This window comes from Halichoeres trimaculatus, unplaced genomic scaffold, assembly GCF_033239565.1.
Source record: "Halichoeres trimaculatus isolate MK-OKI-2021-1 unplaced genomic scaffold, fHalTri1.1 fHalTri1_scaffold_9, whole genome shotgun sequence".
NCBI classification, from domain to species: Eukaryota; Metazoa; Chordata; class Actinopteri; order Labriformes; family Labridae; genus Halichoeres; species Halichoeres trimaculatus.
Genome location: NW_027437188.1, coordinates 13,946,679 through 13,971,507, shown reverse-complemented (window position 1 = coordinate 13,971,507; position 24,829 = coordinate 13,946,679). Strand labels below are relative to the sequence as shown.

The following is a 24,829-nucleotide window of genomic DNA, read 5'->3' as shown; positions in this document are numbered from 1 at the left end:
TCAATCTGGTCCTGCTCAGCCTGATTGATAAGCTAAGAAGTTGCATTTCGAAATAACATGTAGCCTGTTATATAAGCGCTTTAAAGTGTGGATTATGCTCAGGCATCTAGAAGGGAGACTTCTGCAAGATCACTTAGAAACACCCCACAGCCCCTTTAAATTGTCAAATTTGCAATTGCAGTCCTTCATTTTGAGATTTAGAGCTTTGAATACAAGTGAGAAAATGTATTTAATATACACTTAATTTCTAAAAATGCAATCATCTAATGCTCATTTATGTTGGATGTTCTAGTCAAAGATGAGGACATGACAAATGATCCACCATCACCGGCTGCAGCTGCTTCATATTGAAATTCTCAGTGAGGTGTGGATCTCTGTGAGTGTTTCTGCTGGCTGAAGAAACAGGGTGGATTTGAAGGCAGCACAGGCTCACACCAGAGCCAGTGGGGGAGGACGATGTGGGGGAGATACAGTATGATGCAAGAAGAAGAGAGATGGAGGAGGGTGGAGGGACCACAGTGAGACTCCACTGATGTTGGAGAGCAGATGAAGAGCTGGGGCTTAGTGTTGCAGAATGGCCTGCAGCTCTGTTTGAGGCTGTGTGTACAAACTGGAGAGAAGCTTTTAAATTCATTATGAGCAGCTGAACCCTGGGGGGCATGGAGGGATCTCAGGAGGCCGGACTGGATGGAGATGCAGAAGACCACAGGAGTAATACAGATCTGGGATGTTTCGCCTTAGTTTAACCTTTTATTATTTAAAGTAATGAGGCCAGGGGTTGTCTGAATCAAAGCAGCTGTATGATAATCTAACTATTATACAGTTAGACTTGCTGTGTGTAATGGTGGTATTCCAGCCTGAGGGGAGAAAGTAAGAAAACATGTTCCTTCTCTGTAAAATGCAGACTGGTTTAAAAAACTGCTCTGCTGTTGAGTGGAAATCAGGACCAGGGTGATAATAGCAATCAGGGTGGATCAAATCTGGGGAGTGGGTCATGCAGACAACTTAAAAATGTTTATTAAATCATATTAAACCATGTGAGCCAGGCCCAAACCTTTTTTCATGTGACTTGAGCGTGGACTTATACAAAGATGAACGGCACAACTGCTCTCTAAAAGTGAAGTCAAAACATTCAGTTGAACTGACTTCGGTGCAAACATGGTTTCTTCTTTGTAACAGTCCACATCCAGAGCTCATCAGCACCATCGATCCATGTGATGTTAAAAACCCTCTTCACTTCTCTCAGGAATGGAAAAGTACCATTGCATGAGAAGATCTGTCCTGAGCTGCGTCACACCTCCAACCACACCCACATCTCTGACGTGCTGGAGGTAATTTTTTTTTATCAGCTGCTTCAGTATCATCCTTGTTTGATCTGAGGGCTGGGTGTGCTTCATATCTCTTCTCACTCAGGTGCAGCTCTCTGAATCACCTGTGCTATGTTTTTGGCTCAGTCTAAACAAGATGAAGTAACAGACTGCTTCATCTGAAACTGGCTTCATGATTGGGATATAGTTCACAGACAGGGACTAACTTAGTATTCAGTGTTTAAATCAACCAAACAACAAAAATGTGTATCAAAGTGAACAATTACATACCAAATTCACTATTCCCTTTGCTTATCCTCATGCCTGCCTATCCCCACTTCCCTTAAATTCACATAAGTCTATGTACCAACCACTATCTTTCTTTATTCACTACTTTATCCAAACATGTGCTGTCTCATTGTCCTCCTCCGTGGATTTTTTCTTTAGACTTTTATTCACTGAACCTGTCAGTACCTGTCTGAGAGGTTTCCAATGAACAATTCATGGTTTTCATACAACAGCCATTCATGGCCAGAGTGGGAGGCTGAACAGCTCAACTGGTGGTTTCATGGTGTTTTCCAAGTTTGCAAGTTGTTCAGAGGAAGTCTGACAAATCATCAGTTTCACCCACATCAACTCATGAGCAACTAAAAGATTCAAGGATCGTTAAAATCCTGTGCTTTTTAGAAGAAAACAATAAGAGGTAACAACAGGTGAGGCACAAAAGCTTAAGTTAGCATTAAAGGTGTGGTAAGCGATTGTCTAATCTGCACTTTTTGTCCAAATCTGACAAAATGTATTGTTGTTGTGATGTTATCAGTTATGACAGTCGAGTTGTGGCTACTGTTGTCTGATGAGTCAGGGTTACCTTAGCTTTGCAGCTTAGCAGTGTGCTAACCCAGGGTCGGCGTCACACAAAATTAAACAGGGGGGCATTATGACAGGTGCAGGGGGCACAAATTGTTGTTCATTACTGGATTCATAACCATTGTGTAAAGTTCTAATTCACATATACAAGGCACTGTACCACAACGAAAGCCACGTCCCTCCCTCTCTTTTCTCTCCCTCTGATGCACACACAACCGTGCGTCTTTAGTGCACCAAGATTAGTGTGGACATTAAACACCATTCACCAATCAAAGAACCACAAAATCAAAACAATAGTAGCGAGCTAAAAATAGAAATACCATTAAAATAGCAGAAGCCAGCAAGTGTTGCAGCTATATCTCCTGAGGACAGCGTCCTCCCACTTCGTCGTACATCTGCGGGTCAAATCTCTTTCAAAGGCAAGCTCAACAACCTGCGCCTTTCTATTGTGGAGCATCACACGTTTATGATTGGAAAATATTTATATATCTAAATATTTCAATATAATTTGCTACAAAACTACAAAAACCCGTCACACTGCTATTACTTTTAAAGCAATAAATACGGCTTCACGTATTACAGCGAACTGACCCTCGAGCGTTTGCTGGTCCCGCCTCCGCCGTGTTGGTCAGCTACGCAGTTTCAATGGTCGTTTCCATGACGATGCACTTCCAAAATCTTTCGGATGTGGAGCCAGGGGTGGGGTATAAAGGGAGAGGCGGGTTTATCAACAACCTTTTCTGCTCGTTTTCTCCCAGACCGCTGACTACACCTTTAAACCCATTTCAGTCTAACACTACCTATAGCAAAGAATCCAGTGTGTAATCTCAAGATATGATGAGATAAGATAAGATAAACTTCATCCTATGTCATGGACATTAGTACGGTGTTGCTCACATTAAATACATCGTTCATTCATCCATCCATTTTCTTAACCGCTTATCCTGTACAGGGTCGCGGATGGCCGGAGCCAGCTGTCATTGGGCGAGAGGCGGGTAATGTGCCAGCCAATCGCAGGGTTGACACATAGAGACAGACAACCATTCACACACACACTCACACTTACAGACAATTTAGAGTGACCAATTAACCTGATGAGCATGTTTTCGGACTGTGGGAGGAAGCCTGAGTACCCGGAGAGAACCCACGCAGACTCCAAACAGAAGTGCCCACCGGCCAAGCTGGGAATCCAACCAGTGACCTTCTTGCCGTGAGGCTGCAGTGCTACCCGTTGGATACAACAGAATTAATAATTTATTTGACATTCATACCAATTTACAATAACATGCCTGTTGTAGAATAAATAACTGATCAGAAGCTGTGTTCACTTGGCATGCCAAATGACACAACACGTCAACAATACAAGGCATATCAATGTGGTAGTAAAAGCAATGTCATTAAAATTAACATAAGAGTAGGACAGCCCTCCTGCTTGTACTCAAGCATTATACTATGTTTGTGTGCCTAGAGCTGGCCAAATGTTAATAATATCTGGTCATTCAGTTTCTTTCTTTTTGTATTTACACCTATGGTTAAAAGTTTTAAAAATCAAGACAGGAGAAATTATTGAAAAATGTGAAGCCAGTGGGTAAAGACTTTTAAAGCACAGTGACCATATGTCCTCTTTTACCCAGACATGTCCTGCTTTTTCTCAAAATGATGTCTTATATATGAAGTGTTACATTGGCATTATTCAGATGTACCTTCCTGTTGATATGCCGAGTATGCACAACGCACGTGTCACAACCCAGGCCACTCCTTTTTATATTGTATTTTTGCACAAGAGAAATATACTTTTGAGCAATGGATGTCTCCCTTTTTCTTTATACTTGAGCATGTTGTGAGGCAACAGTCTTTGATTTAAAAAGAAAAGGAATGGTTTAAATGGAGGTAAAGGTTAATAAAGCTACTTTGTTGTCTTTATGTATCTTTGGGTATTTTTGCAGTATCTTCAAGAGGCTGGATAGAATGTTCTTTTTTGGGGTTTTCAGAATATGGTCACCCTTATTCAAGGTCATGGTCTGTCATTCAGACTTAAACTAGCAAATGTAAATTAGAGCCTGACACCAACTGTCAGCTGACTATGAGGGAATTATCATTGGCTCAGCATTACTGTGTTGCTACTTTTCTAAAAGCTGGCCTGTATTCACTTTTTTAATAAACAACCGCCCCTTCTGTATCTTCTTTTTCTTGTATTATTTATTATGATTATGATTATTATGGTTATTATGATTATTGTTATTATTATTATTATTATTATTATTATTATTATTATTATTATTATTATTATTATTATAAACCTGTGACAACTGCTAAGCTAACATTGTATACTATTTCCGGCAATGCTTTCAGCCAGCTTTCATTACAGTTATCTAATGTAAACCTTTACTTTTTGCATCACTAACAAATTGTACTTGGATGTCATCAAGAGCTAATTCTAGCATTTTTCTTAAAGATACAGTGTGTAGCTTTTGGCAGAACACACTGGATGTAAATGGGGGAAAATACGTTTTTTTTATATGGTAAAATGTTTTGCTACGCATAAGAATAAATAATTATTCATATATTTTAGAAAACTTTGTCCAAAAGTTACAACTTCAAAGTGTGCTGCATCTCCCCATTACAAGTCAGCTTTAGGATGAGTCCCGCCTCTGACAGCACAAAGGGTGGGAAGTTACGGAATTTGGGGAGGCATCAGGGTAAGCCAATGAGATTTCAGTGGGGGCCTCTGTACTCTTTAGCTACCCCTTGTCTCTCTGTGCTGCACTTAAATGATAGCATCTTGCGCCATAAATCTACATTATGATCCTTCATCAGCTGCCAGCGATGATTAACATGGCTGAACCTTTCAGCTTCTAAACTGAGACTGTTTTAGAAAAGCCCCAAAGCTGCAGAGTGCAACGAGGAAGAAGACGCCACTGTGAGAAAGAAACTTTTTAAACCTCAGTTTGCGTAACCAGCCTTTAGACTTAGTGTTTGGTTTTGAGCTTTCTCCAGTTCAATATGGTATCTAGGGTCCCATTTCTGTTGTGATACACAACAAAGCAGGTAATGCTTCAGGCAGTAGCTACCTGTGGATAAGATGTCACTGCCAGGATGGTGTCCAGTCGTGGTGGACAGATAATTCCATTTCTCTGATACTTTTTCATGTACAATTCCTCACATTCTTGTTTAAATTAAAAAGGTGAAGAATAATGATCCAATTGATATATAATGCTTTTGAATAATGAACTGTATTCTAGGCTCAAATAACTTCATTAAGATTTTGTGTTTCTTTCTTACAGTTAAATTGAATTGGTTCAATTGGTTTCTACTTATTCACCTTCACTTCAGTTTTTTGCCCATTTGTTATCTAACAGATGTGAACTTCAGCAGCTTCATGCATTAGCATCTTTCATCAAAGTGAAACACGGTCTGATGAGCAAAAACTATTTTTCCCCTCAGGTGAAGACTGTAGATTGTCTTTTTTGCCCCGCCTGCTCTCTCTGTCTGTCTCTGTCCGTCTTTAAACATGTTGAAAAACATGCACAAACACATGTGTACTCCTTCAGCCTAAACCAACTGTTGCTCAAGCTTTGACCATGACTTTATGTCTTCTTCAAAGTTTTGCAGCAAAGTCTGGATTAAACTTGATTATTTGGTCTCTTGGCCATGTTAAATTTATATCTACCTCTACCTGTGCACTGTATTAAAACAGAAAAGTGTTCACAGCTGCTGCTTCCATTCTTCTTCAAACCCTGCTGGGCCTACAAGCCCCGACACATCTGTGTAATCCTTCAGGAACACATGAAAGAGCAACAGGAGTGTGCCATTCTCCTGCTCTAAGGGCTGTTATTTAGTTTTAAACACTGACGTTTGAAACTGTCATGGTGTGCCAATGTCAACCAGAGCAACAGCAATAATACTCGGGTAGGCTGTGGACTTCAAACCATGCTCAGTTGGTATTAAGGGGTCCAAAGTGAGCCAAGAAAATCTCCTCCACACCATCAGGGCTGAAGCATTGATCCAAGGCAGGATGGATCCATGTTACATGTGCTTCACTCCATATCCTGAGACGACCAACTGAAAGTGGATGCAGAAATCCAGACTCATCAGACCAGATGGTCCAGGTTTCATAAGCCTGGGTGGATTGAAGCCTCGGTGTTCTTTCCCAGAAGGGTCACTCGGTGTGGTCTTCTGCTGCTGTAGCCTGTCTGCTTCAAGGTTGGTCGTATTGTGCGTTCAGGGACGGTCTACTGCAGACTTAACCTTTACTCTTTCTATCATCTCCAACCAGTCTGTCCACTCTCCTCTGACCTCTGGCATCAACAGGTCATTTAGTCCCAGAGAACTGCTGCTCACTGAATATTTGCTCTCTTTGGTACCATTCTCTGTAAACCCTAGAGATGGTTGTGGGTTAAAATCCCATCAGATCAGCAGTTTGTCAAACATTCAGACTAACAACCAAATCACATTCAAAGTCCTTTAAATCACCTTTCTTGCTCATTTTAAACCCCAGCAGTTCATCTTCACCATGACTAATTGCAGCACAGTTGCTGCCATGTGGTTGGCTGATTGGTTACTTGTTTCAAGAGTTTGGAAAGATGTTTCACTTCTTAGATGAGAGGCAAAACGTTCTTTGAGTCTACAGACTAACCATGACCTAGGCAAAAGGGAATCCACATTGACATATGTGAAAGGTGTCCTTGTTTTTGTCTGATCGTAACACAGCTCAGAAACACTTTTCAAAACTTTATTTCCATTGATAAATACAACTTGGAGCACGATGTTTGCTTTGACCTGAAGTTTATTGATGTCATGAAAGTGAAATGAACAAACAGAAGTTACAAAAACTTAAAAATGAAGTATTGAAAACTAACATCTTCCACCTATGTTTATTGTGATGCATTCAAAATATTATGATTACTAAAAACCTGTTTGACAGAAAACTTTATCATGCTGAAATAAACTGATGTCTTTGAGTTTTTATGTTTTTGATATTCTAAGACCAGGAGCACACAGTGGTAAAATGATTTTAAAAGTCTCTTTATGATCCATCGTGATAAAGTTTCATCTTACAGAGGAAAGTGTAAAATATTTTTGTTGGTCACAAGCTTTGTCCCCCCAGTACACTTTTAAACCTTTTCTGATACCTGCTGCAAGCTGGGCTCAACATGAAGCTTGAGAGAACACAAAATGCTTAAACTACATAACTGCTACTGGAGAGCCACAAACACACGTGTTTCTAAAACCAGTCCGCAAGAAAGGTGTATCAACCACAGCACTAGAGACTCAACATAATGTTTATATTTGTTAACATTTTTAATATGCTCATATGAATATGACAGGCTATAAACTTGACTTCCCATCACCATACAATGTTTACTACTTTGGTTAATGTCCTCTTGTACCAAAGTCTGTACAGAGATCCAGCATGTGAGTTAAAAATCTGAACTGGGGATGGAAATGTCCTTTTCTTAAAAGAAACTGATCTTTATTTAGAACCTGACTACACAGTATTTATCCAAGTGCAAAGTGCTGGGCTAATCGATGAATTAGATTCAACGCTAGTGACTTTATATCTTTATATCTACTGTTTGTTTTACAGTCTGTTTTTGGGTTCATGCTTTTAAAAACAAAACTAGACCCCTGAAACTGGGTCCAAAAATTTTCAGTTTGGAGCTGAAAAACTTAAGATTTTCACATCTGGATCTCCACAGACACACTGAGGACAACTTGTTACTGTAATGTAACAAACAATGGAAGTTTCACAGAAACCACTGAATGGGCACCTGATGTTTCTGTGCAGGCTACCAGGAACGCCTGATTGCAAGTCAGACGTTTTCACCGCACACAGAACCTCAGATGCTTTACGTAACAAGCCTGAACTCACGCTAAGAAAGAGTAGAAACTCTACTAATGCTATATATCTCTCTTTGTGAGGAATTCTGGCCTGAATCAACACAGAACATTACTGTCGGGGTCCAAAAAGAGCCCTGCCGGGCCGGGGTGCCACAAGGGTCAGGCAAACCTGGGCTGCAAACTCTGACTCCCCTGAGAAAGAAACACAACAGAGTTAGTTATCAAAGGTTTGCATGGAGAGGAAAATCAGTGTATTTAATGTTGACTTTTATTCAGTGAAGTATGTCTTACTTTAAAAAACTAGACAATTAAAGATAATGTTGGAAGACCAGCTTCTTTCCCATGAAACTGGAATGGCAACTAAATGCTGGGAATTCAGACATTTGAAACTATGATCTGAGTCTTCTGAATAAAACTAAGGAGAGCAAAATTTTGCATGCAATCCAGCATCTATTACAATTATTTTTTCAGGCTTTTCTGCCTTTATTCATAGAGGACAGGGAGCTGAAAGGAGCAGGAAATATGGTGAGAGTGGGAAGTGATTTGAAGAAAAGAGACCGCAGGTTGGAATTTGTGGATGACCTAACCACCACCTCCAATCCTGCCTTTCTAAAACTATTAATAACATCCTATCAAAACCTGCATATGGAGTCATAGCAAAGAAACCATTAAGGCTTAAAAGAGGCTTTAGAGCAGTGGTAACATCCCTCAGTGTCCTTGTTATGTTTATTCAAATAACTCACAGAGAAAAACTGCTTCCCTCAGTATTAAAGACAGAAAGCAATTTTTGGTGACAAAAGTAGTAAATGCACCTGAGTTAAAGATGAGTCATAAACGTTTAAGATACCACTTAAGTCTACAGTAGTAGCTTAGTTTGCTTTTATAGAAAACCTTGAAACCAGTGCAAGATTTAATTATAATAGAAAAATCTTTTGGATTTCACCCCACTTTTACCTTGTGTCTTATGTCATCATGTTTGCGTCTAATCTTCTGTAAAGGTAAGTAGAATAAATCTGGAAGTTTAATTGTAAGTCTAACAGGAACAAGGGCATAAAGTTTGAGCAGGCCGATGAAACTGTGTGTTAAGTTGACAGTAATCCAAGTCAATGTCTGCATCTTTAGAAACAGAGCTATCCCAACATCTTCTGCATACATAAACATGTTTTATATCAAGGGTTCAGAGTCATTTCCCTCCTTGGAATAGAGCCAACAGGTTTTGTGCAATGAGTCATGCTTCATTGTTCTGGACACATCAATGAAGAATTACAGCAAAAGAATATGACTGAGAGAAGAGCAATTAAAGGTTCAATGCCACTATTCTAGTCAGAAACAAGAACACATGACGTCTGTTGCGCAACACTCTGGACTGCTCCATAGACACGCAAAGGTGACATTTCGGATCCTAAAGGCTCGTTGTTGAAGAAAATCTAAAAATAGACGAGTCAAGTCAAAAGTTGATCGACACTTCTAAATTTCTAAACTTCAAACTTCGAGACTGCTCATCTTCATGATGCAGGTCTGACAGCGCAATTGTTCTGAGTGACACTTGAAAGCATACCAGCATGCTGTACTGTAGCATTATTTCTTATACAACACGCACAGGGGGCCGGGAAGGTTTGCAAACATGTACGTGATGTTTGCTGAGATCCAAGTTGACAATGAGTCATTATTTGTTCAGGATCTTTAGGATGTGGGGCAAAGCGACAAGTTCAACTGCAAACAAAGGAGCTGACATGATTAGATGGGTTTAAATGTCACGAAGAGTGTTAGAGCTGCATAGAGAGCAAGCAGCTTTTCCCATGATAGAGCTGCTTTTCTTTCAACATAATCACCTCTACAGATGGAAACTAACTGATGAATTTGTTAATGAACAGAAATATATGAGAATGTTGAAAATGAATTGAAAGATTAATCATTTTGGTGATATTTCAGGTAAAACACATAAAAAATTACTGATGCTAGCGTCAATTTTAGCATTTACTTTGTAAATGTTACTCTGGGCTTCTAAAACTTTTGACTTGTCCTCCACTCAAATTTTTATCAAATAGAAAACAATCCAACAACAGAACTATTTTGATCTTGCAACTTCAATTTCCCTCAAAGTTAACTCTTCCATTAAATCAACTGTAATCATGTTGAGTATTTGAACAATTTAATCTAAGGACATTTTCAACATTGATTGGTCTCGTACCATGGTGTGAAGGTAACTTCCCATCTGCAGCAGACACTCCAGTGTCTCCATCATCTGTTCTTGGTGCAGCATGTGCAGTCTGGTGTAGTTTGGAGATGTACTGGTTTCCAGCTCTCGCACCGTAGCTTTCAGAGCCACTGACGCGCACTGCAGGACACTCATCCCTGAGACACACGCAAACATTTAGATCAGTTAACACCTTGTTTGAGTTTGACACTTAATGACAGTTTGGCTGAACTTTAAGATGGCAATTCATTGTGAAAATAAAAACCATCAGCATAAGACAAACTGTGATGAAGCTTTCAGGTTGACTTTATTTTATCATCTTGGTTTCTTTAGACAAAGACAGATGCTGGGCATTGTTTTCAAGAAGAGATCTTAAATAAACTTGGATAATCTAACAAATTATTTTTTGTATTTCATGATTTTAAAATGCCAATGATTTATATAAAACAGATTTTTTTGCATAGCTTCACTTAAGTCATGTAAGGCCACTGCAGTGCTTTTTTCTCTGACATTGTTAATTTTTATGCAGATAAACACTTATCTCCTTCTGTGCATGTCCCAAACTATCTGAAATCCAAAAAGGACTCTAAAGGGACATGCTTGATTCAAAGTGTTATGCAAGTTGTCCTGATCATGGTAAGAGCCCATCATATTGTGCCAGAGCAGCTGTTTTTAAAGGTGTTTAAACACTAATTTTATGAAGCCATTTATCAACATCATTTCGAAACTTAGATTTGCAAACACCCCAGAACTCACCAGAGTTATCCATGGCTTCAACATCAACATACACACCATCCATCATCGTGTGTTTGAGGACCTTTAGAAAACAAAACAAACGTACAGGTTAATGACCCAAGATTACAAGCATGCTGTGTGTAAGCAGCTGGAAAGTAAACATTGATCAGATCTTGTTTTTGGTTTGGGAACAGAGAAATAACTGTCATGGTCCTCTGGAGCTAAACCATGAGGCTGATAACAGAAGTGTTGAAATCTGCAGCAGCCACTGAAGGGCTGAATCCTTCTTCAGATCCTCACATTTAACAGCATATCATTACAGCAGCTTTCTCTACAGCTCGGTGTGTAAAGAAATGACTGTTTGCATCCTTCATTTCTTCAATTATGACAACTGTAGAAGAGCTGAATGTTTTATAACTGGTCTGTCTAAACTAGGGATGTTTGGAGCTATTAATTTTCTCTTAGTTCAAACAGAAATTTAAATCGTTACAAATAGGTTTGAAGGAAGGAAAACTCTGGGTACAGTCTATTTAACACTCTGGGTCTGTGGGTAAACAAAGTTGAATTGGTTTGCTGATTTGGCTAACATTAGCAAAGCTAGCACCACCAGCCTTTAGTCCGCCTTGCAGATTAGTGTCCTCATGCCTGGGCTGGTAACTCATTGCTCAGGTTGATTGATCACTTTTTTCCTTTACAGCCTATGTAAAGATACTGCTAAACTGAGCAGAGCTTTAAGGTCAGCTGTGCTTGTTTACATCCAGGTCGTAGAGTATGGTGCGTTACAGCTTTGGCATAAGATATATAGCATTTAAAGCTTATGACGATCCAACAGCTCTGACATTTGGAGTGCCATTCTGTGAGAAACCGGTTGGTAAAGGTTGGACAGCTAACGTATCACCCAACACTTGAACTGCAGAGCTCCGATGTCATGGGATCTACCAACCAAAAATGTAAAACGCCAGATTCCAAATGGTCATCAACAAAAAAGTGTACCATCGCAGTTGAAACAGACAGTCTCCATGAAGAGTACATGCAGACACACAGCTCTATATTCTTGGCTTGGGTTGGATTCGCAGAAAAATCTTGCCCTGTTCATGGACACACTCGAAAGTAAAACTGGGGAGATTGTGGTACTGTATAAAACTCAAGAGAAACAAACTCTCTAAGACATTAACTGTGCTGACTGCCCTATGAAAAACAACAACCTCTCAGAATTCCCCTTGGATGTGAAAAACAGGTAGGAGAACCCTGCGTACAGTTGTACTACTTGCGTGGTTGCACAATGTTTAATTGGGTTACGCCCGCTTCATTTGGCGTGCTGAATAATGCTTCTGTAATGAGAGGAATTCAAAGCACACATACTTGCTGCCTTCAGATACCTGCAGGTAAACAGAGGGGGGTGTTTTCCTACTGTGCAGCACAGTGTGTTCACAGGTAAAGCAATAATTAAACTTTGGACTAAAATAGGGATGGAACATTCTTAGTTATCACCCAGTTGTCAGCATTGTAAAGCGAGACGAGATGAGACGACATAATGTTGACGTTTTATTACATTTGTCTAACCATCATGATACCACCCAGCCTTGAACTCAGGTATCCTTATGTCACCTCTAACTAGCTTCATCGTGCTGTTTCAACAAACATTTCAACCTTGGATAAATATTTTTCACTGAATAGAACTTGTTGAAATGTCTTGGTTTGATTCCCACTTCTGCTTTGGCAGGAGGCAGAGGATGACTTTCCTGCAGCTGCAGACAATTATTTCAACACAAAGAGTGTCAAATACGACATTTTGGCTGGTGTGTTCAGCAGGGTGTCTGCTGAGGAACGTTTTTCTTTATGCTACAAGAAACAGTATTTCAAGTAAAAATACTCGTCAACAGTCAATGCTAACTGATTGATGGACAAGGTGGTCGCTGCCCTCTGAAGACATAAGGAGATAGAGATCCAATTAATGATTGTGTAAAGTTGTAAGATAAGAGCTACGAACGGTTATGATCCACATTCCAGTTTAACTGTTCAAAGTTTGCACTTCTTCATTTTTTTGGTTGATTTTTTTCATCAAAGTCCACCCAGATCTCTTTCCCACTGTGGAAGCCTTTGTGTTTGCCTCTTGTTCTGAATCTCACATGCTTTCTCAAGTTAATTTAGACGTTATTATGGAATCTTTTTGTTATTTAATGATGAAAACTGAACAGCTTTCAGATGCTCTACAGCTGACAAATAAACGATAATTCCAAAAACGTACAAATCATGTCTCCTCCATATACGCTACCCTACCCTTGTTAAAAGAAGTAAACAGGCTTTTTGTGCTGATCTTTTCTACTTTATTGTAATAAACATCATTAAAATGCACCTTTTATGTAAGTCCTAAAATTAATGTTATTAATTTAAAGATATGACATTGGCTGTGCTATCAGAGTTTGAAACATAAAGGTAACAAATTTATTAATTCAAAGGATTTCTAAATTTAAGAACCTTTTTCTTTCTTTATTTGAGAGACACTTTATTCTTGTATTTTTTAAAGTAACTTTGATTTTCTGCTTCAGTGATGTTGCTCTTCTAATTCTCCTTTCTTGACCACACAGCTTTAATAATACATTGATAATGAATCTGATCAAGGTGAGCCAGGTGTCACTGTAAATAGACTGCCAGGCCAATGCACACAGGGTGAAGTCCTCAGCATAGTGACCTCAGAGTTGACTCCTTGGCTCATTCACTGTTTCTCATCCCCCTCAGACTCGTTGGGTATAAACACCGCTAACTGCACTAAACGTGGCAGATTTCTGAATACATGTTTTATAAAAAGTTCAGAGGCAGATAGTGTGACAAATGTTGACACCAAAATTAAAGTGCACTGCTTGATTGCCCTTTAATGCCCCCCGTGCTGTGCCTCGACTCCACTGCGACACATGGAAAGTCACAAAGACACAGATACAGGAAGAAACCCCGCTGTGCCCTCACTGAAAAACAGAGTCTGTGTGCGGTTTGACCTTAGTTAGTTTCTCCACAAACTACAGGAAAACAACTCAAACAGCTGCTGTGTGTATTTAAGTGCTGCAATTAAGCCTGAGAGCTCAATAACAGGTTGCTCAAGTTGCTATTCAGCCCAACCTGTGAAAACTTGAACCAACTGCTCTATTTCTGCACAACCAAAGAACAAGATGATCCTAATGAACTGGAGCATCATAGCCCTGCTACAAGTACATAATGTTCTTTAATGACTCTCCTTTCTGCATGACTCATTCATCAAGCAGACGAAATCTTCAAACAGGGTCAGACTCATGACGCCAGTGCAGCACTTCACGTTCAGCATACATCCAAGAACCACAGAATGACACGAGATGACACTCGGCGTGTTTACAAACCGGCTGCGTTGGTTTTTGTCAGAGCTTTTAATCCGGGTGGTTTCAAGATTCAATCAGTGACTCCAATAAAGATAAGAGCCTAGCTGACATGAGAGCTAACATATGTTCACCTGAGTAACCTGCTGGATCAGAGGAAACTAAATTTGTAGCAGCCATTTGAGACATGCGGTGTCATCTTTCTGATGTTTGAGCTGCAGAAAATCACTTGTGAAAGGAGTAAACCCAGACTCCCTTCTTTCCCACAGAATCATGCGTGTTGACTGTATTTGTCTTGTAAAAACATTTAAAATTACTTTCTCCTTTTCCCTGCTGTCTGACTGCACACACATGAGCTTGCTCCACCTCTTTTCAATGTTTTTTCTCTGCAAGTTTCTGCTTTTTATTCTTTCCCAGCTGTATGTTCTATCATGTTACAATAGAATAGAAACATAGAACATAGAAAACTATGGAAACTCAAATCTGGAAAAAAGAGTTGGGCTAATTTAAAAAAAAAAAAGTCCAAGTTATGAGAAAATGAATCAAAATTATGAGAATCAACATTTTGTCAAAAAGTTTCCGCTTTTATCCTTAAATTCCAAATAAGTGTCTCGTGAGTTTGATTAACATCTTGCATATAAAACTTTATCTCAAAGGTTTGACCTTTCGTCCCCTGGTTTTAACTATTATTTCTCAATTTCCACTTCATATCTCATAATGTCATATTTTCATGTTATGATATTGACTGTTACCTCATATTTTCAATTAAATGTCTCTTAATTTACATTTAATTCTTAAAATTACATATTGTTTTTCAAAATGTTTATTTTTTTCCTTAAAGTTTTCCCAAAGTTTCTCAATCTCCAGATTTTAGCTCATGATTTTAACTTTTATCTCAAAATTTCAATTAAGAAGGTCAATTAGAAACCCTTTCCCAAAGTTTGGATTTTTTGTTTGAAGTTTCCTTTTTTTTCTTGAGAATTTTGACTTTTCATTTCATTACTTTAATGATTATCTGATAATTTCGACTTTTTATGCAACAATTTTAACTTTTACCCCACATAATGTCAATTTACTATCTTCATTTTTTTTTTTATTCTATCCCATAATTTTGCATTTTACCCCAAAATTTCACAATGTATTTTTCAGGGCAAGTGTACCTATTCATATTTTTCCTGGCACAAACAGGCCCTCATAGAAACCTTATTCAAAGCTAAAGAAGAGAAAAGACTCTGACCTCCAGGACTCTGACGTAGCCCTTCTCTGCGCTGAGGTGGAGGCAGGACTTCCCTGAGTTGTTGGTCACATTGACGTTGGCTCCTAACCGGATTAGATCAGCAACCATCAGGTGATGGTTGTGCTTTGCTGCGTGAAGGAGAGCAGTCTGCAAACACAGGAACATTTACATCCATCAGTACAGTTCTCCGGCAGTGAACTGAAAAGACCTGACTTTGAATACTGCAGAATTAATTTGTTTTCTTCAGTTTGAACTTAGAAACAGAAGCTGCACACACTCACACTCTGAATATTTCATTGTATGTTTGATTTAATCCAAACTCAGTGGACTTTTAAGACCATATCTGAGAGGTCTTGCAGCTAGAATTGTGGTTGTTTGTAGTCATTAATGTTTCAAAATAATCTGCAATAACTGTGTACTGTGAATCTTTAGCATGCATTGACATCAAGTGAAGACCCACTTTCAGGAGGAGCCAAATCAGGCTCAGTGAATAATTTTTGTTTTTTGGAAAAACAACTCAACTTCACACATGATTAAAGATAAGACTCTGCAGAGAGGGGTGTCAACAAGTACAGTTTACGCAGTTTTCAAACAACAAACCCACAGCTCACAGTCACAGAATAAATAAACAGAAATTAAGAGTCGACCATATTTCTAATAATTGGGAATTTGAATTTTTACCATCCCCTCAGAGTCTTTGAGGTCCAGGCTGTTCAGTGCAGCCATCCTTTGAGCGATGGCGTAGCCCAGCGCCCTCTTCCCCACACATGCTACTTTATGGAGCGCTCTGAGGGAACAGACACAGAAAACCAACTTCTTCAGACTGAAGGCTTTTACTCACAGATGTGAAACAGATGTGTTTTATCATATGTCATACATGTGCTGAAAGTTGTGGCTATTATATGAGGAGAGTAGCTGCTGTGCTGGAAAAGTTATAAATAATTACAGGTAGGAGCCTGTGATGTCTTAATGTAGATATTAGAAGTTTCTTGCACAATGAACTAGAAAAGTGAGACTTCACTACAAGTAGCCTACGGGCTCAACTCAGGAACAAAATAAAGAAAAAACCAAACAGGTGTTTCTCATAAATAATAATGATCTCTGTTCTACTGAAAGGTCCCAAAAGTCACGACAGATTTAGGGTCTGCAAACACAGGGAGACAGAAAGCTAAACAGAAAAACAGGATTCAGTTCACTGACTTTCATCAGTCTTTACACGTTATGCATGTTATGAATGCAGAAGGACGCGCAGTGAAACTGTGGTACATCGTGATGCATTCTGGGATATGTAGGAGTTTGGTTTTACTATAAAAGTTAAAGTAGTGGGAGAAACTAAACTACATTTCTATGTACTATCTAGTATAATCCTGCAGACTTACGTCCTGCCGTGCTCATCGGTGGACAGCAGCACAGAGTCGGTGATGTGTCTCAGCTGGCTCTCCTCTTTCTGCAGCTGTGTGAAGAAGAAAGCAGAGCTGTCCAGGTTCCAGTCCTGATTCAGGGAATCAAACCAGTCCTCTCCTCTGTCTGTGTCTGTTCCCATGTGGCTGACAGTGGGAGGTGGGAGGCTGGTGGGCATGAAGGCAGGAGGGGACAGGGCCTGCTGGTACTCTGCTGAGACGGGTGAGTAGCTCATGTAGGACTGAGGGCTGGGGATCATTTCGTCAGACTCGTCACTGTTGTATCCTGCACCTTAGAAAGAAAATACATAACATAAGGATATAAGATTTAAAAATTCTAAATTCACGACAACTTTTCTACTGATCTCTCCAAAGTTTAACTTTAAAATAAATCTCTTTAATTCAGTTATAAAAAAAAATAAATAAGATGACCCCCTGGTCAATCAACCTGAGCAAATCAAGAACAACAAACATAAAATGTAGAAAAACAACTTTACAAAGTCCCAAAAAGAGCAGGTTAAGAGACAAGATCAACCATTAGGGGGTGTTTTTGTACACCTGATGTCTGTGAAAATATCAGAGCAGATGAAAGCGTGTTTTCCTCTTAAACTGATAAAAACGCCCGAACACTGCGTAAAACTACACAGAGGAACACATATATGAGCTGTAAGCGTAGAGGCTTCAGCTTTGTGTGGTATGACTGAAATCTTTGTAAAAAAAGCCTTTAACCTCTTCTCGAGATGAAATGTGGAGACCTTTGCCCCCTGTTATCTTGAACTCTGTGAATGTAGATGTGATCAGGTGATTTACCAGTTGGGGACCACTCAGGAGACACGGCAGAGCCAGGGGAGGGAGGAGACTGAAGACGGGAGCAGTACGTGTTTCCAGTCTTGAGATCCTCCTCCAGAACCTCCACAATAATTGCCAACTCCTCCAGGCTCTTTGTGGGGCGTTTTCTCTGAAAGCCAAAGACAGCCGAGGTATGCAGGGTTATTGAAAACTGCTCATAACTGTCGTGTGATTGACAGAGCTCCATAAAGATACCCAGAGCTTGTGAAACCTCCTGGGGTCTGTTTTGAAAACTCACCTTGGCAGTTCGGCGTCCCGTGCGAGTTTTGACTCGTTTCTTCTCTCCTGTGGTAGACAATGTCAAGTTTAAGTTCAGAGTACTCTACTGCATGTTTGGTCTCTATGAAGTGTTAGGCTAAAGCCAGGCTGCTGTGCTGCAGGTTTTTGTTCCTTCCTGAGGATTCTTTGGTCACACTGAGCATCTTTCGATAGATGCTGCACCTGTTATCTGATTTAGTCAGTCTTACTGAATTTAGCTTTTACTATCACCCACATGTTACCATGAGTGCTGGCTATCTATGGGTGAATAAAATGTTACCAGTAAGAAAGAGTTATGATTAGCATCATCAAGAATAAAGGAGTCATTTCTTACATTAAATTGCTCTATTCTGGGTTTTTACAGGTTGTAAGAGCCCAGTCTGAATGTTTTGGAAAGGAGGGGGCATCTGTAAATATTTAAGCCCCAGGTAAAAATATTTTTAATTCTGCACAGTAAAGGAATCCCAACCTTTTAACTAGATTTACACCTGCACACAAGCTAACAGCAGCTCTGTTTACAGTTCCCACCTAAGATCTGTCTGCAAAAGGTGCCCTTGCAGAAGCTCTTTTCACTTAGACACGACTGAATGAAAAATTAACGAGTGCAGATATTAGAGCAATGATTGATGGATTTAAATGGAGACTTTAAGTGAAGCCCGTACAGGAATAACGTTTTTAACTCTAAAAGAGGAATGACAGTCAACACCACAGCTCAGCCAAGTTACCAACTTCAGGATCTTACTGACCTATGATTGTGTTTCCATTCATCTCCTGAAATGACAGAAAAAAATATGCATTAGAGTGAGATATTCTCTGTCTCCAGACAAAGGATATCTTCAAGCATTAAAACCAGACACCACCAAAGATCAAGTGTTAAGGGTTGTTTACACCCAAACAGCTAATTTAGAAAAGGTAAAAACAATGCATTAGGAATTCTTGGGATAAATTAACACATGGAGGAGACACATCTTTGCTGATTTTCTGCAAAAAATAAGATTTTAATATCCATCTGTACAATAAATTTAAAAATTTCAATCCATGTTTTAAATACTTTTTATAATAAATATCTGTGCTTGTTCTTAGTCCAACCTAAATCTTGAAAAATCTCCCAGTCTTCTCTTGTTATAACCTAAAAGTATCGCAATACTTTATCTTGCTAAGTGATCATGAACTAGTTTCTAGTTTTCAAAATCTTTCTCTAAAGTTCTGAAAATGACTTAACTTCTTTAAAAATATGTCCGTATGCAGAAGCAAATCCCATAAATCAGGGTCTGCTGAAGAAAATCAGATATCATTTAGCTTGAGTAGACTGTGTCCATGTTTAACATATAAGATAAGACTTTGTTGGATATTTTAATCATTGTCAAACAGAAACCTCACCTGAAGATCTTGAGGATCCCTGCCCTGAGCCAGTCTGATGTTCCTCAGGAGATCCCTCACTGGCATTTTGACCCGGACTCCAAGGTAGACTTTCTCATTGTCATAGAGGGAACATCTCGCACCTTGGGAAGAAAAAGGGATTGTGGATCAAGGGAGAAGTAGACAAGCAACTCCTATGTTCTTCAAGGTAAAATAACGCATAGTTAAAGAGCAGTGTTACTGCTTTTTCCTCTTCAAACATCATTCCAAACTTAGCTAAAACTTTCTAGTTCTACAGAGTCTCTACTGACACGTTTTTTGGCTGTTATATTTACAATCTGCCAGCAGAAAATGCACTTTTAATAAAAGGTATTTAACGAGGTGTATTTTCCTGCAGGGTTACACCTCAGGTGCTAAAGCCCCTCTCACAGCTGCAGGCTTCAACACCTGTGTCCCTGCTACCAGCTGATTTTATCCTCTGGAACAAAAACAGTCCAAACTACTTTTAACCTGAAAAAAACAAAAACAAAACAAAACAAAACAAAAACAAAAACAAACAAACAAACAAAAAACATGTTTAGAAGGTTCCAAAACTCAAAAGTACCTGATTCCCCCTTTTTATGACTTAATTTGGACTACTAGTGTTGGTCTCCATCCTTTGAGGGCTGCTGGTGTCAGCCAATTACTAATGTTATACTTTGACTAAATAACACTGAGTCCCGTCTGTCATTGGTAAGAAGTGTTTCCAAATCATAACAAATCATCTTTAACCCTTTTTTATTGTAATTATTGGGCTTAAAAAAATAGAGTTGAAGAGACGGTAGTGTGTTGGTTGTATCTGTAAAGCAAAACAACCTTGTGGGAACTTTTTAGGAGAAAAAACAAAGTTTACTTTCGTTAGCACCTCTTGTTTAACGTTTACGTACGTTTACGTGATGCTGTGAGGCGTTTACGTTCCAGCCTGATCCCTGTTAAAACCAGTACAACGCTCATGTGTTCGTTTGTGAAGACCGAAAGACGTTTAAAAACCTTCTGCAAAGGTCATGTCACCAAATTAAGTTGACATTTTTCTCTAAGGCCTGATACATACACCTCCGTTCGCTTTTCGACCCACATTTAATCCGGAAAACACACAAACTCTAGCCCTGAGCTGGTAAAAACCGTCGCCAGAAAGAGTTGTCCTACCTTTTTTATCGCCGCCTACATCCTGGAGATTTGAACCCGGATCAGGTGTATGTGTGTCGGTGAAGCCCGCTGACGTTTTCCCCTGGAGAGAAGAGAGTCCTGCAGCTTCCAGGTTTGTCGCTTCATCCCCTCTCCCTTTCGGGTCTTTGCGTCTGAACCGTCCTCTCATGGTGCACCTCGAACGTTTCTGTCGAAAGAAAAGTTTAAGTGAGCAAAGAGGAGCTCAGACTTTCGATATTAAGGGTAATGAACTAACACCGGCCTAGTTCTTTTGGCGGAGTTGGCTTTGGCTGCCCCCCTGCAGGGCTGGGTCACCTCACCTGTCTGTGAGCAGGTATCTGTCTGTCTGTTGAGCAGGTATCTCTGACAGTTCAGGCTGAACTCTGCCAGAAATGTGACACTGACTGTACCTAAGATGAGCAGCACCACGCCTTCAGCTCCAGGGGATGATCAGTGAACGCCCACACTGAAGAATAACCGTGATAGCATGCAGAAGCTTTACTTCCTAATTTAGCCAGAACATCCATTATGTTCAGCAACATGAAAACATTTCATAACAGAGGTGCATGTGTGGTAAACAAGTTACTCCTAAAATATCAGAAACACTTTTAAAATCACTTGTAGTAAGCAGACTTAAAACACCAAACACTCATCGTCTTTGCACTTAAATTAAGGGCAGTAAAAAAATGAGTGCTGCATTGTATAGGTATTCTAGGCAGTGTTATTTAAAATATGCAGAATTTGTGTAAGTCAAAGCAGAGATGATGACACTTTGGATTCCTATAGAGTTTGCAGGGAAGCAGAGATTTTATATCTCTACCTGAAGATTTACATGTGAAACCACAGGTCTGGTTTTACTCTCCTGGTAACACTCAAAGTGACTTGATCTACTTGTCATCCCATTGTTGTTACAGCTGTTCTGGGATGTATTTTCAAGTCTACTCCTAAACACACTTTTGATATGAATAACTGGCTCTATATATTTTTTTTATGTCTTCCCTCTTTGTGCAATGAATCCCAAACCTAAAACTGTTCCTCCCCACTGCAGATGGTGGTATAGATGTCAGCCACTGAATAAGTTTAATCCAGATATTTCCATTAATTATTAGTATTAAGAGTATAGAGCTTTTGATGCAATCAAAAAGTGATGGTTTTGATGTGAAATGACTCCTCTGGTTGTGGATCTGTCATTTGCTGGATGTCAGTGGAGTGCTGTGTAAAATACTAATTGATTGCAATTTACTGTCTCAAAAATACAGTATGAAGTGAAATGGTTTTCATGATGCCAGCCACAATTTCTGCTGGTGAAAATGTGAGAAAACCCATTCTGATGAGAAACCTAGCCTGGCTCCCTTTTTTAAACAGTTTTTTTTTCTGCAAATTTGTTTTGAAGTAAGAGGACAACTGAGGGGAGATGTGAACTATTGGAAGGAGAGACAGCATGAGGCGGCCATCAAATGACAAAGCATTTTGTCATTAATGGATGCTATTATTCTGCCTTTATGCCTGTCAGTGAGCAGACAAAGATCTGCAGGGTGCTTTTGACATTTTGATGTCAGACCATGGAGGGGTACTCATACAGATAACCATCAGGACAGGCCAGAGTAGTGATGTTTACCTCCACTGGGACTCTGCCTACTTGTTAATGTTTATGATCTTAGTCCATAACGTGATGTAACAGGTGAATAGACCACATCATAAGAAACAGCAGGAGGACCTGAGCTGGAAGGTGCTCCCCCTGAGGCTGAATCAGCAGCTTAACAAACCTGAGGTCAGAAAGAAAGAGGAGGAAAAGTCCTGGATTAGAGCTAATAGAGGGAAACAGACCCTTAAGGGCATCATCATGGGAACATACAGGAGTGTTTTAACTCCTTTGGTGCAACTACACCTGCATTTTTGAAATTATTATCATTTTAGGGGTGGACAGGGTCTGAGTGCCATCATTATCTGATTATTTTCCCTCTCTGTGAAGTTCTTGCTCATGTTAAACAGACTGCAGATATCTGAAGCCCTGCGGGGACGAAGGCGAGGGTTGGCCCCTCTGAGGACATCGACCATGCATCTCCTTGTAAAGCTCTCAGGGCCTCTGACATTCCTTGTACTCAGCCAGTAAACAACATTGTTTCTGTTGAACCTTAACATGTTCTTCCTTTTGTACGAATGACACTCAGATTGTCTGAGAAAACACTGAGAGCTTTGTAGATTATGGTTACTATGCTTCTCTGAGAACATGCTAACCCTCTGCTCTCAGGTAAACATCCTGATGCTAAGGCTGTAATCACGTACAGAGTGTCAGGAATGTGTCTTTGAACATCTGAGCGGCACCTTTAGCTGCTTCTTTGTGGAACACAATATTAGCCAGTAGCCTGTAAGAGGCTAAAAAAAAATCACTACTGTCTGCTTATATCTGTGCAAAGAGTGGAAAATACGTGCATGTGTCAAAGATATGCACAGATGGCTTGTTTAAAATGAGGTCACTCATTTTTTAACAAAGGGGCACAACTATAAGTAAAATTTTGGAGATATTTATTAAAAGAAAAAAAAATGTTTCCAGATTGGTGCAATACTCTACCAGGTCACTAGGGGGCATGGACCTTTATTTGAAGTTTCTATACTTTTCTGTAATGGCCCAGGTAGAGCTTTATCAACTCAAATCAAGTGTGTATCTTCATTTTTTGTCCAAGCCAGTCAAAAACTAATGAATAATAGAATTGCTGATGTGTCAGAACCGTAGTTCCCTAACTTGCCACTCGAGGCAGGCTCCATTGATGAGTCATTTGTTTTAGAACATGCATAACTTGGAGGCTGATTTTAACATTTCCATAAGCTGGTACAAAAAGAAAATAAGGTAATTACTCCATCATTAATGTCTTAATTTATGACATGTACAGGCGCCGGTTTTGACACCAGGCTCTACATTTGGGGCGTGTCTGGTTTCGGAGACAGATTAATGCTGTTCCCTGTCTGCTGGTTGTTACCTCAGTCACTGAGTGAGGTGAGTTATGAATCAGACTGAAATTATCACCTCAATACATTAGTGACCTATTTATGGAATTAGATAATCAGAAACAGAACCACTAGCATACAACAACCTGTGTCATCCAGATCATATGAATAGCTTAATTCAAAAAGGACTGAGAAATTCTTGAGGAAAATTTTCTTCTCCTCACTTGGGACTTCTTCAGTTTTCATCCGGTGCACAGAGCTAGAGAGTGTTTCTCTGGGAATGAACCAGACCTGTGCCAGCTACGCTCCTTTGTGTGTTGACTGCATGCTATCTCATGTGTAATCTCAAACCAGCGGCGTGTGCAGTCCAGCAAGTATCAGTACCTACAGAAAACTAGAGTCAGACTGGGGAGTTCCCTGGATTTCCACCCCAATGATGATCCTCTTGTGGTTCATGTTGGGCTGTAAAACCTCAAACCTGTTAACTCCTGGTTTGGCTCCACTCGTTATGTCAGTTTGTTGTTGTTAAGATCAATTCCATCTGGTTTGGAAATTCTTGGTTTTTTGTTTTTTTTTGAAGACCACTAGGCATTTTTAGGTGGTTTCCAATAGGGATGCACGATATTATCGGCACAATATAGGTATCAGCTGATAAAAGCTTAAAAACATGTTTATCGGTATCGGCAGATATGAAAATTTCTGCCGATATGCACAGCCGATAGGGTGCTATTCAGTTAGGATTATTATTATTTTCCATCTGAAAAATAAGCTCCTTAAATAAAATGTAGCACTTCATTTATTTGCACTGCAGAGCTCTGTGTCCATCACCAGGTTGTTACAGTAGCTCTAAAATAATCAAATGCAACTTGGTTATGTCTAAAAATGCATTGTACATTTAAAGTTCATGTGATCTAAAGAAATTATTTTTCTGTATTTCAAAACTGAATGTCTTGAGTTTGAAAAAATAATACATTTCTTATTTTTGGTAAAATCAAATGTTTTTTGTCTTGTTTTATGTGTGTTTCTTAAACAAATAAGACGTCACAATAAGACTAACATTTAAATTCCAGTACAGGATAGACTTAGCTTTCTTTAAAAAGACATACAAACTTGTGATTATCGGTTTTGGTATCAGTATTGGCCAAAAGGGGTTTCGATATATTGGCATATTGGATATCTGCAAAAATCCAATATCGTGCATCCCTAGTTTCTAACTACTTCCTGTCCCCCTTGAACTGTGTTTTGCTAACTGATGTGTCACTGCTCCAGCAGCCTACAAAATTTAGAGCCTTGCATATCTGATG

General features: G+C 39.5%; 2 protein-coding genes across 3 annotated transcripts in view; one reads left to right on the top strand and one right to left on the bottom strand.

Moving 5' to 3' along the window:
• Positions 1–6,959: 6,959 nt before the first annotated feature.
• LOC141797991 (NF-kappa-B inhibitor zeta) lies at positions 6,960–21,005 on the bottom strand. Of its 2 annotated transcripts, XM_074679745.1 has the most exons (12): positions 20,900–21,005; positions 20,580–20,766; positions 19,416–19,537; positions 18,782–18,806; positions 18,016–18,062; positions 17,739–17,886; positions 16,908–17,220; positions 16,210–16,315; positions 15,529–15,675; positions 10,969–11,029; positions 10,207–10,370; positions 6,960–8,207 (listed from the first exon to the last, which is right to left on the bottom strand). In XM_074679745.1, the coding sequence occupies exons 2-12, from the start codon at positions 20,746–20,748 to the stop codon at positions 8,175–8,177; spliced, it is 1,335 nt and encodes a 444-aa protein (XP_074535846.1). In that variant the 5' UTR covers positions 20,749–20,766; positions 20,900–21,005; the 3' UTR covers positions 6,960–8,174. The 2 variants fall into 2 exon arrangements, with proteins under 2 accessions (XP_074535846.1, XP_074535845.1); XM_074679744.1 differs by lacking the exon at positions 20,900–21,005 and having other exon boundaries at positions 20,580–20,888.
• Positions 20,368–24,829, top strand: part of pou2af1 (POU class 2 homeobox associating factor 1) — a 44,441-nt gene continuing 39,979 nt past the window's right edge. Inside the window, exon 1 of the transcript XR_012599119.1 lies at positions 20,368–20,691. The gene's annotated coding sequence lies outside the window, so the exon portion shown is untranslated. The remainder of the gene's footprint in view (positions 20,692–24,829) is intronic.